The sequence below is a fragment of the Dunckerocampus dactyliophorus genome, chromosome 9 (genome assembly GCF_027744805.1).
Source record: "Dunckerocampus dactyliophorus isolate RoL2022-P2 chromosome 9, RoL_Ddac_1.1, whole genome shotgun sequence".
Lineage (NCBI taxonomy): Eukaryota > Metazoa > Chordata > Actinopteri > Syngnathiformes > Syngnathidae > Dunckerocampus > Dunckerocampus dactyliophorus.
The window spans coordinates 31,124,237-31,135,099 of record NC_072827.1 but is presented as its reverse complement, the minus strand read 5'-3'; the positions used below and the strand labels follow the sequence as shown (position 1 = coordinate 31,135,099).

General features: G+C 43.7%; 2 protein-coding genes across 2 annotated transcripts in view; one reads left to right on the top strand and one right to left on the bottom strand.

The window, feature by feature from the left end:
- Nucleotides 1–131: 131 nt before the first annotated feature.
- gcgb (glucagon b) lies at nt 132–2,850 on the top strand. The gene is made up of 4 exons (XM_054786091.1): nt 132–828; nt 901–1,004; nt 2,430–2,579; nt 2,678–2,850. The coding sequence occupies exons 1-4, from the start codon at nt 739–741 to the stop codon at nt 2,796–2,798; spliced, it is 465 nt and encodes a 154-aa protein (XP_054642066.1). The 5' UTR covers nt 132–738; the 3' UTR covers nt 2,799–2,850.
- A 757-nt stretch (nt 2,851–3,607) lies between these two features.
- LOC129187198 (sodium-driven chloride bicarbonate exchanger-like) overlaps nt 3,608–10,863 on the bottom strand; it is a 39,530-nt gene continuing 32,274 nt past the window's right edge. The window contains exons 23-31 of the mRNA XM_054786081.1: nt 10,611–10,772; nt 10,255–10,368; nt 8,948–9,109; nt 8,622–8,873; nt 7,162–7,230; nt 6,743–6,916; nt 5,856–5,975; nt 5,715–5,779; nt 3,608–5,640 (exon numbers count right to left, since the gene is read on the bottom strand). Of these exons, the coding sequence (XP_054642056.1) occupies nt 5,565–5,640; nt 5,715–5,779; nt 5,856–5,975; nt 6,743–6,916; nt 7,162–7,230; nt 8,622–8,873; nt 8,948–9,109; nt 10,255–10,368; nt 10,611–10,772 (1,194 nt within the window). The 3' untranslated portion in view covers nt 3,608–5,564. The remainder of the gene's footprint in view (nt 5,641–5,714; nt 5,780–5,855; nt 5,976–6,742; nt 6,917–7,161; nt 7,231–8,621; nt 8,874–8,947; nt 9,110–10,254; nt 10,369–10,610; nt 10,773–10,863) is intronic.

The window sequence follows — 10,863 nt, the reverse complement described above, 5'->3', positions numbered from 1 at the left end:
TAAAATGTCACATTTATGCTTCTAAAAATGACATGTTTTTCCTCATAAAATGATGGCTCTTCCTCCATAATATTTAGACTTTATTCTTCATTTTTTCCCATTTTTGCTATTTCTTGTAATGTTATGACTTTATTCCCATAATATTTATTCTTGTAATATAACTTTTTTCCCCAACCTAATTTTCCAAAATTGGCGACGTCATTTGTTGTTTTGATTTTTTTCCAACTTTTGAAAATATTTATTCCAAATTTCCAATGTATGCTTCCAAAATGACATGATTTCCCGAATAATATGAGAAGTATATTCTCCTGATCGTGGTGGCCCTAACCCCTAACCCTAACCCCTAACCCCTAACCAGACACCTGTTACCCTAACCTCACCCTCACCAATCATTTCAATATCAATATGTAATATCAATGTCAATATATTGATATTGTCAATTTGTTCCAGTCCTTCTTACCTGCAGGTGTGCACAAACTACGCTTCCATCTACATTTTTAAAAAGTAGGGTGATGGGTTATGGGATTTGGATGTCATGTGATGGTGCAGGTGTCCCTAATAAAGTGGCAGGTGAGAGGTGAGGATTGCTTTCTGCCGTGTTTGTTGGACTCAAATAAGATTCAGTGAGACGGAAGCTGATTAATGGACGAAGCGTAAAAGAGGTTCCAGTGACGGAGGAGTCACCTGGGAGTGTGCCTCCTCCCGAATATAAAAGGCTGAGCGCACCAAGTGTGGCTCATGAGGAAGCTGAAGAAGCCAGAAGGAGGAAGAAGAAGAAGAAGAAGAAGAAGGGTTCCTGGCCAAACATTCCTTTCAGAAGAAGCACAGGTAAGCGCTGAGCTGCTTTGCGAGCAGGCCAGATCATTTCATTTTAGTTAAAGCTGCGTTTCCTCCTCCCAGAAGGTCCCAGACAGGATGAAGCAAGCTCACTCTTTGGCTGGACTCCTGCTCCTCGTCGTGGTCCACAGCAGCTGGCAGCTGTCTGCTCGCCGCACAAACGCAATGTAAGCTTTTTACTGCAACCTTCTTCACATGAGCAGCTACTTGTCCACCATTGAATGTCTAATTTCACCCTGACTCAGTGCTTCTCTGCTGCAGCAGGTCATTCTGTTTACGATGATCATGTAGAATTTACTTTTCTGGCAGCTTCGGAATGATCGCGTTTTATTCCAAATGGCTGGAAAGAAGAAGCAGAACTGATTTTTTAAAATTTTTTACGATCCTTCCCTGTTGTGTTCATGCCAGCAATAAATATAACATGAATGCTTGTTAGCAAAACTCCAGAAAAGGCTTCTTTTTTAGTTTTGGGGGAGGGGGTGGTTGAGGTCATGTTACACTACGTACTTATTATGATTACCAAGTCCTTTTTTTCATTCACATTTTTGCATGTTTTACTCCCTGAAATGTGAAAATGAAAACCATGGATTCCTCACACACACTCACAATTCAGCATTTGTAAATTTGCAGATTTTTGTGAACTCATTCAATGCCAGCCATTTTCCAAAAGACAACCCCTTCGGTCGCGGCCGTTTGGACTGATCTCTCAAGGCACACAGAGTATTGTGTTCTATGGTTATATAAACATGGATCCTACCAGAAGAAACATTAGACTCCCGTCTTTCATCGGGAAAACAAGGTTTGTTTCTACCTTTTTGCGTTCTGTAGTAAGCAGCAGTAGAACATACAGTAGGTACGTTTCAGGAAAATATCAGTTCCCGACTAGAAAAGGGAGAAAAGCATCTTTTTGTGAAAAGATACATTTCAAGCAGAACTTTCACTTGCTTTTGTGACAGCTCAAAGATCGAAACAACTATACCAACATAAATAACACAAAAGGGCTTCTTTTACATCAAAATAACAATTTATTTACAAATATAACACCATGACGTAGTTACAATTTTCACATTAGGAACTGAACCATGCGCGCATGTGTGTGCACGCGTGCGCATGCATTAAAAAGTCCCTACAATGCATAATCCTCCACGCTCTCTCACTTCCTCCTTCCTGTCATGTGTGGTTTTTCCATCCACATGATCCCTGCCGAGCTCTTATCAATGCACTTCTGCCACCTTGTGGCCGTTTTGTCGTGTGGGACGCGGACATCGCTTTCAACACAACAGGGCGGGAGATGCGGTGTCGAGAGTGAGACGTCACACCCTCGTTCTGGCATTGTGGTATTCACTTGCACATCGGCGCCGTTCCTCCTCCGATACGACCTCAGAGCTGCGTATTTGGGAGGTTTGCGCCTTTCATACAGACGTGGCACAAGGGGAAACTATTGCGTAATGTTTCAAAGTTTCATGAGTGGAACACAATGTGCGTGACAGGCCACCAGTCCAGCTGGGGTAGGCTCCAGCTGGACAATGTCCTAGTACATTGCGGTGCGATGTGACAAATGGAGATCTCTTCCTCTTTTGTTTTGCTTCCAGGCTTTCGAGCGACAACTCCATCTCCACTGAAGCCCTCCAGCCGTCAAAGAGACATTCCGAGGGAACGTTTTCCAACGACTACAGTAAATACCTGGAGACCAGAAGAGCTCAGGATTTTGTTCAGTGGCTGAAGAACTCCAAGCGAAACGGGTGAGCGTCATTCTTGTGGTCACGTGGTGGCACTTTCATCAGAACAGAAAGGGCGGATGGGAGCGCACGCGATGGAGTGACTTGTGTGGTGTTTGTAGAAGCCTATCCAGGCGCCATGCGGACGGAACCTACACCAGCGACGTCAGCTCCTACCTGCAGGACCAGGCAGCCAAGGAGTTTGTGACCTTGCTGAAGGCCGGCCGAGGAAGACGGCAGTAGAGGGAAACGTGACGCCTGTGTTGACGCCATGACTCTGCTGTGACATTAAAGCTTTCACCGCGTCTTCCAGCCTTCTCGTTATTTCCAAGTACACACCACTTGACATGTACTTGTACTCTCACACGGTACACACAGTAATACACATCACATGCATGTACCTTACAGGTACACGACTGCATACTTAGGGTATAAAAGGCTACTTTGGAGCAAACGTTTCGTGATTGGGCAACATGCAGTATCTGCTGTTAGTCTGACTGCTACTCCGTTAATACTGCAATATCCTAAATGATGTACACCCCCGTGTAATACTGCAATATCCTAAATGATGTACACCACCGTGTAATACTGCAATATCCTAAATGATGTACACCACCGTGTAATACTGCAATATCCTAAATGATGTACACCCCCGTGTAATACTGCAATATCCTAAATGATGTACACCACCGTGTAATACTGCAATATCCTAAATGATGTACACCACCGTGTAATACTGCAATATCCTAAATGATGTACACCACCATGTAATACTGCAATATCCTAAATGATGTACACCCCCGTGTAATACTGCAATATCCTAAATGATGTACACCACCGTGTAATACTGCAATATCCTAAATGATGTACACCACCGTGTAATACTGCAATATCCTAAATGATGTACACCACCGTGTAATACTGCAATATCCTAAATGATGTACACCACCGTGTAATACTGCAATATCCTAAATGATGTACACCACCGTGTAATACTGCAATATCCTAAATGATGTACGCCACCGTGTAATACTGCACTATCCTAAATGATGTACACCACCGTGTAATACTGCAATATCCTAAATGATGTACACCACCGCCCAAAAAGACGTCCACGTGGACGTGTTAAGATGGTCTGTCGTCCGTTCCATCAAGAACAGGACAAACTGGGCTGTGCTTTTGAGCGCTCGTGTGTATCCACCGCATTTTATGACCGTGTGTCATAAAAACAAGACTAATATTTTCTAAATCTTTCAAAAACATGTTTCAACCCAAAAATGCTATTTATGTGAAGCAGCTAAATACGCTTTTTCATACGTAACCCCAAACTTCACATTTTCTTTTGGCCTTTTTTTCTGTAGATAATCTTCAACAAAAAAATAAGAATTCACTTTTTCACATCTTCGGCTTCTTTGTAGAAGTAGAGTCAATTTAAAAATTCCTAATTAAGAATAACAGAAATGATATTCAATTGATTTCATACACGCTACCGGTCAAAAGTTTTAGAACAGCCCAGTTTGTCCAGTTATTGATAGAACATCACGTGGTTGGGTCCAATTAATATCTTGAAATGGGACAAAGGTAAGCGGTGACGTGGCAGATGTTTAAAAAAAAAGGTAATGTCAGCCAAAAGTGAAAAATAATGTGTATTCCAGAATGATGCCGTTTCAGGGAGCACAAAATGGGCCAACAATTTAAAGCTGCAGAAATGGAGGTTGGTTGGTGCGTCTCATCCTTCAGGAGTACTTACTAGCTCCAAACACACTGTGGCGCTACACCCTGGGGAACCGTACGGGACTACGTCATTTGTTGCTACAAAAATGGCAAGAAGAAAAAAATGCACTTCAAAATGGAGATCTTTCCTCCACAGAAACTGGACTGTTGTGAAACTTTTAAGCGGTGGTGTATGTTGTAAGTGTTGGCAGATGTGTTGCACATGTTTGTGAAATATCGTTACATACTTGAGATGGGGGGCTCAGGCGGTGGGGAGGAATAAGAGGATGACGTGGAACAGACGGGTCACTGGAGAACGGCGTCCCACAGCAAAGAAAGAAATGAAATCACGTCAATCATCGCCGAGTTGTCGCCGACAAGCCGCGGGTCATCACTCTCCAGCGCCTCCTCCGGAAGAATCATCTGCATGAGCCCACGGCGTGACGCGCTTTGGGAGGCGTCGCCTCTCTCGGCTGTCATTCAAAGCTCATCAAATGTCTGCTCACGACAAACTCAGGCCACAAAAGCACATCAGGCTCATTTTTACTGGCAATACGAGACGAGATGCATAAGAATGACGCTCTACAAACACACACATAAACATGCCTGCTAACCTAAATATGAATACGCAAAAAGACATGTTTAAATATCAGCAAGGTGCTTCATGCGTCTCTGTGAGGAGTTCAGGTGTTAACATTTCATGGGAAATGAGAAACGCGCTATTACATGAGAAAAACTCAAAGGAGGAAAAGCTTGTTGAGTTTGGATCATTCACTAAAATCACACACAACATTCACTGACTAAACACTGGATTATTATTATTATTATAAAGAAATGTCTTTTTCAGTCATTCAAATCTAGCAAATATAGAAGTTACTCTACACAAAATATAACATAGTAAAAGCTTTAGGTATTACAAGTAGAAGAAATGTAGATTTGGAGTGCAAAATTGAAAAAGATTTGCCCTTTTTCACGTAGACAGTAATCATCTTCATAATGAACTCATCGTTAGCGTTTGTGTTGATTTATGGCTTTTGTCCCCGTCTAAGAGGAACGGAAACAATATATACACAACTCTGCTGAAAGATGAATAAAATAGATGGGAAGGACATGGAGACACGTTGCATATTCCATTCATATTGCAAGTTTAGATGTGATATATTTACAATATGCTAACAATGACTTTATTCACGTGCTTGTAGACTGCAGTGCTTGTTGTCCTTTCTCAGTGACTCCTCAGTGACCACGTAGACGGCACAAGCGTCTTACTGTCTTACCGACGTCATCCCAAGCATCCTAGCTTGTGGCGTTCCAAGTGCTTCCAAAAGAACCTTTGGACATCTCATCTGTGATGTTGATGACGGGTAATCCTCTGTGGAATTGAAAAAGCACACATGCACGGGTACTGTAGCTCCCTTTTCCACTAAACATGCAACGTGTGCTTACTTGCACCCCTCCAGCGGCACTTGCACCACGCCCTCTTCCTCTGCAAGGACGCTTTGCTCTTCCTCCTGCACGTGCAGCAGAACACACGTTTATTGTTTGCATGATCACAGACAATGTGGCCCAGGAAAGCAAAGAGGGCACCTCCTCCGCATCCTCCAGCTTCTTCTTCTTGCTCTCTGGCATGAGGTCATCCAGCCAGCTCATCTCTCTCTTGCTGAAGATGCAGTCCATCAGCTTCCTGATGAACACTAGAGCCAACACCTGGGGAGGCAACACAGACTTGCACAAGGTGGCACTGTGGCGGGTGCTCGGTTCTCCTCCCCAACCCTAACCCCTAACCCCTAAGCCCAACATGTAGTAACAGGTACATTCATGATAACATGTAATACTTGTAGTATTTTGGGAACTTCCTGTGGTTCATATGCAGCTCACATGATGAAAATGGAGCCTTGTTGGTGCTTTTTGGAGGTTTTTTCAGAAGGCTTTATAGGTGGAATAGGTGTGTCCCATTACGTGAGTTAATTAGCTGCCTCTTTTTACCTGTTTTTATATCTTTAGACGGCATGGAAAAAGGGAAAGAAAGTGTTCATGTCTCAAATAATGATTGTGAATGATGGGCAAAATTCTAAAAAAAGTGCACTTTTCCTTGAAGTTTAGAATAAGTAAATGGGAGGCTAGCTAGCTAGCTAGCTAGCTAGCATGCTATGTTCAAAGCATGTCTTTTGTCCCTGCACATTATAGTTATAAAGAAAGAATAATAGGAGTGTAAAGGTGACTATAGGGGTGTTATTTCATGTCTACAGGGCTCTAATAATGGTAAAGATTATATTTAGAAAGTCCTAAACTGGTTTTCTATGCTATTCTAACTATGAAAATATTGCATTTATTAAGATTGAATCCTACTTTGTGGAAATTCACTTATCTATAATCTAAATAGTCTTATTCATAAAAATAGTTGGTATGTTCTGGATGTAGATCTTGGTCATGTTCGAGGTGTCTTGTTTGTATGAACAGCGTCACGTACGCACCATCATGGGGAAGACGATGGCAGCCTTGGAGGTCTTGATGACCCAGAGAAGGATCAGACAGCTGAGCTGGATGAAGGTGAACAGATGCACCTTCCTCAGGGGTACGTGACGCAGGTAGATGAAGTCTGGCTGGTGCTTGGCTGGCATGCCCAACAGTCTCAGACGGTCAAACAACTGGAGAGAGAGAGGGAAAAAAAAGTTGCATTACAGCCAATAAAAGTGAACAAAAAGAAATTATGAACACGTTTTTAGCATGTTTTAACATTTTTTTCTGTTTCGCTGTACACAAAATTCCCCGTTTGTATTCCTTCCCTCTCGTTTTCTAATGCTTGCTCAGATGAAGCATACATTTGGCATAAAATGACATTTTCTTTTTTGTTTTTGGCTAAAACCACGTAGTGTGCATGTGGAGTGTGTACCTGTATTCCTCGAAGAGAAGATGCTCCCATGTAGAGAAAAACACCGTACAGCACGGGCATGGGAATGAACTGAAGGACACAAACAAACAAATACATCCAAATGTCATGAGGTACACCTGCAGGACACCGTAGTTTATAGTACATAAAAGCCTTTCCAAAAGATAATACAGGTGGTCAGGAAGAGTTGTGTTCCTGGAAGTGGAGTTGTAGTGTCAGTGGGACCTTCTATGTACCTAAAACGTTGGTGATTTCGGAGCTGTAGACCGGCCGCAGGGGTTCTTTGTCAGGTCAAACAAACTCTACAGGCGCTTACGTTCTTTGCAGGTTGCAAGATGAACGTATGCACGTCATACGTCTTCATCTTGCGTCGTCCGTACGACCGACGTGTGTTTCGTACCTTTCACTGGTGTCAGGTTTGGGCAAAATGTGCACCCCACGTACGGAATTAGCGCAGCCAACGCACGTTCAGATATTTCTTGCGTGCTCCATAGGTGTCCAGTAATTCGGTCATGTGTTGCCCGTACGGTGAGAGTGCATCAATGGCATGAAAAGTGGGGCATATAAAGCTGCGGAGCTTTGTTTGTTATGCTTTAAGGTATCTGTATTTGTATGTGTCAACGTATGCTTGTTTGCTGTGTCTCTATTTTAATACAGTGTTGAAGAATTGCATTGTGGGAAGCTGAGTGTTGTAGTTGTGTGCTTTCGCAGGGGTGGCAGTGTCTCTTTCTCTCTTCTCTCTCTTCTGTCTGCACCGCCCATTGTCTTCTGCATCCTGATTGGCTGTAGACCACTGTCAATCAATCTCCTTTGCGCCATTCGACCCATCTCCCGTTGTGGCCATGGCTAGCAAACTAGCTCAGCGTGTGAGCCGCTTGCTAGCCGCCAATAAACAACAGAAGAAACCAAAAGAGCTAAGCGTGTGACTCTGAACGCTGTATGCTTGCAAGTTTCCCCCACCCGACAAAACCCACAATGTCAACGAAACGTTCTGCACCCAAAGGGCAGAGGAAGCCAGCCATCGCACAAAAAGCTGGACTTGTGGACATGCTGAAGGAAGATAGGCGCTGCGGCTATAGGGTGCCATTACGGAATAAATGAACCTTTGGTTGAAAAAGTAGGACGAGGAGGAAATATTGACTCCTGTTGCAGTGCATGTTGTTATTTACGTGGGCCAATATGACGTATCCGCCTGTGGTGCATCTGTGCATGTGCTGCGTGAGGTCACGGTTGGTGAATAAAGACCATCTATATGCCGGCCAAGTCTTTTAATAAGAAACACCAAATATACTACACGTTACATATGCTTATTGAGCATTTATGTTCATAAATTGAAAAATAAATAAATAAATATCACGGCACATGACGTCGCAGAAGCTCTGTGGTGAAAAATTGCAAGTGGAGCAAGTGACGTAGGTCTCGTGTCTGTGCAGGCGTATCTAGTGTTGTACATCTTGACTGACCTTGAGGACAGACGTCATAAAGACGGAGCAGCCCATGAGCACGAAGATCATGAGACCAGTGACACGTTGCTCCCTGATGCCCAGGAACTTGGGCTGCTCCCCGGGGGCCGAGCACTGCGATTCCAGCTTCAGGCTGTTGACGTGCGTGATGGAGAGCACGGTGGCCGCCACGAACCACGGCAAGCCCATCACGGAGCAAACGCCCAGCATCACACCCACCATGAAGAGATCCAGGTGGTAGCCACAGCCTTTCTACACAGGTGCACATGGCCGTCAGCGCAGGAGGAGTTTATTGATGGCGATCAGCAGCAAAGGCAGGACGCTACCTTGAGTTTGTGCTCCTTCCTGTTGATGATGACAGCTGTGATCTGCTGGTCCATGAAGATGAGGATGGTGCACAGCAGAGCTGGAAACACCGTTATGATGACAGTCCACCAAGGGTTTGGCCCCAGTGGGTTGATGAGCCAGCCTCGATCATCTCTGGTTGGCTGGGATTGATAGCATTAGTTGGACAGGATTCATCAATCGAACATATCATGCTCATTTTATAGTGGCCGGGTGTGTTTACGGAACCAGCTATCTATAGGTGCTCCTTTACGACGTTTTATGGTTATGAACGCACGCCCACATTTTCATGAAAAAATTATTTTCGGTCCGTAAACACGAGAGTTGAAAAAGAAACTCTTTGCGGCTCAAACAAAGTCCTACTACTCTCAACACTGGACTGTCACGACTAACATTAAAGATGGGATTGTAACATCTACCTGGACGTTACAATATCATCATTACAGATAAAGATGGGATTGTAAAGTCCACATGAACGTTCACAAACTCAGCCAATGTAATAATTAATTAATAATTAATTATTTTGAAGTTTCGACACAAACATCTGCTCTGAACACGAAAGTTGCGTTATCTCACAAATGTTTTGCTAACTCTAGCAAGAATTGTTTTTTTTCTCCACGACCCTCGGGGGCTCCATAATAATGGCCAAATACAATAAAAAATATTTTTTCAGCCTTACCTATGAAAAGTAATCCGCTGAGATCTTGTTTGGACTGTAGAGCGGTTGTTATAATTCCACGCTCTTCCACGTTCTCTCTTGCCACGTCCAATATGGCGGCGACGTCCGCGTATGATTCAGCACTCAATGCGCAACAAGTTCACCAACCGACTTTACTACGCTCTTGCCGGCGTTAGCGAGTCAGTCTAATGAATCTCGGTACGCGAGTTCCCGCGTTAGCGACCGAGCAGCTCAGACATAAACAGGAAGTGAAAAGGAGCGTTGCTTTGCGGCAAGGAGGAGATGCGTTGCTGCTCCCGCGGGGTTAATACATTTCTATGCAGTTCGAGTAACAGTTGAACGAACGAAATAATGAATGATATGTTACCTGCTTTCCTTTTTCGTTTAGCTAGCGGCAACAGGGTAAGTGAAGGAGTTAACGGAGCCCCGTGTTAACTCCCGTGGAGTGTGTGTTTTGAACGACTCGTTCAATACTTCACCATCTCCAGTGTCTATTTTGGCATATCTTGAAATTAGCAACTAATGTAAGTATTGATAAGGATACAGTACTGCAATCAGTGAGTTGGTCATTTTACAGAATTCAGACAATTTTTGAAGAATTTCACTCACCTTAAACACACTTGGGACCTTCAGTTTTGGAGAGGGGATCCCTAAGGCGTAGTCCACCAGGACCATGGTGAAGATGGTGATGAAAACAGCAAAATCACTGATAACGCACCTCACCTGTTGATTAAGACGATTGTAGAAGTACGCTTAAGTCATCCGAACCCTTCTTCAAACCAGAATTCACTGATTGATGTTTATCGACAGAAAGGAACAGACAGAAATATTTGATTCTAATAAATACGTAGATACGTGGTAAACAAATGTTGCAGTACTAGCAAACACCCACTAGGGTGCAATATTGCACCATCTCTCTCAACAAGCGTCCATGAGCATCTATGGTGGTGATGCTGATGTAATACCTTTGTGGGAAAGTATTTGCTGAACCTGAACTCCTTGAGGAAAGAGGACATGAAGACCGTGGAGAAGAAGAGAATGACACACCAGAAGAGGACGTCAGGAACGTACGGTCCGTCCTGACCGCAGGCCTTGCCCACAAACTCTCCACGCTTTTCAACGCAGTCCTGCAGAAATACACACACTCATGTGTGATTAGCAACACACCAGAATAGGATGAGCATCCATGTCAACAGGAAACAGAGGACAAAAAAAATG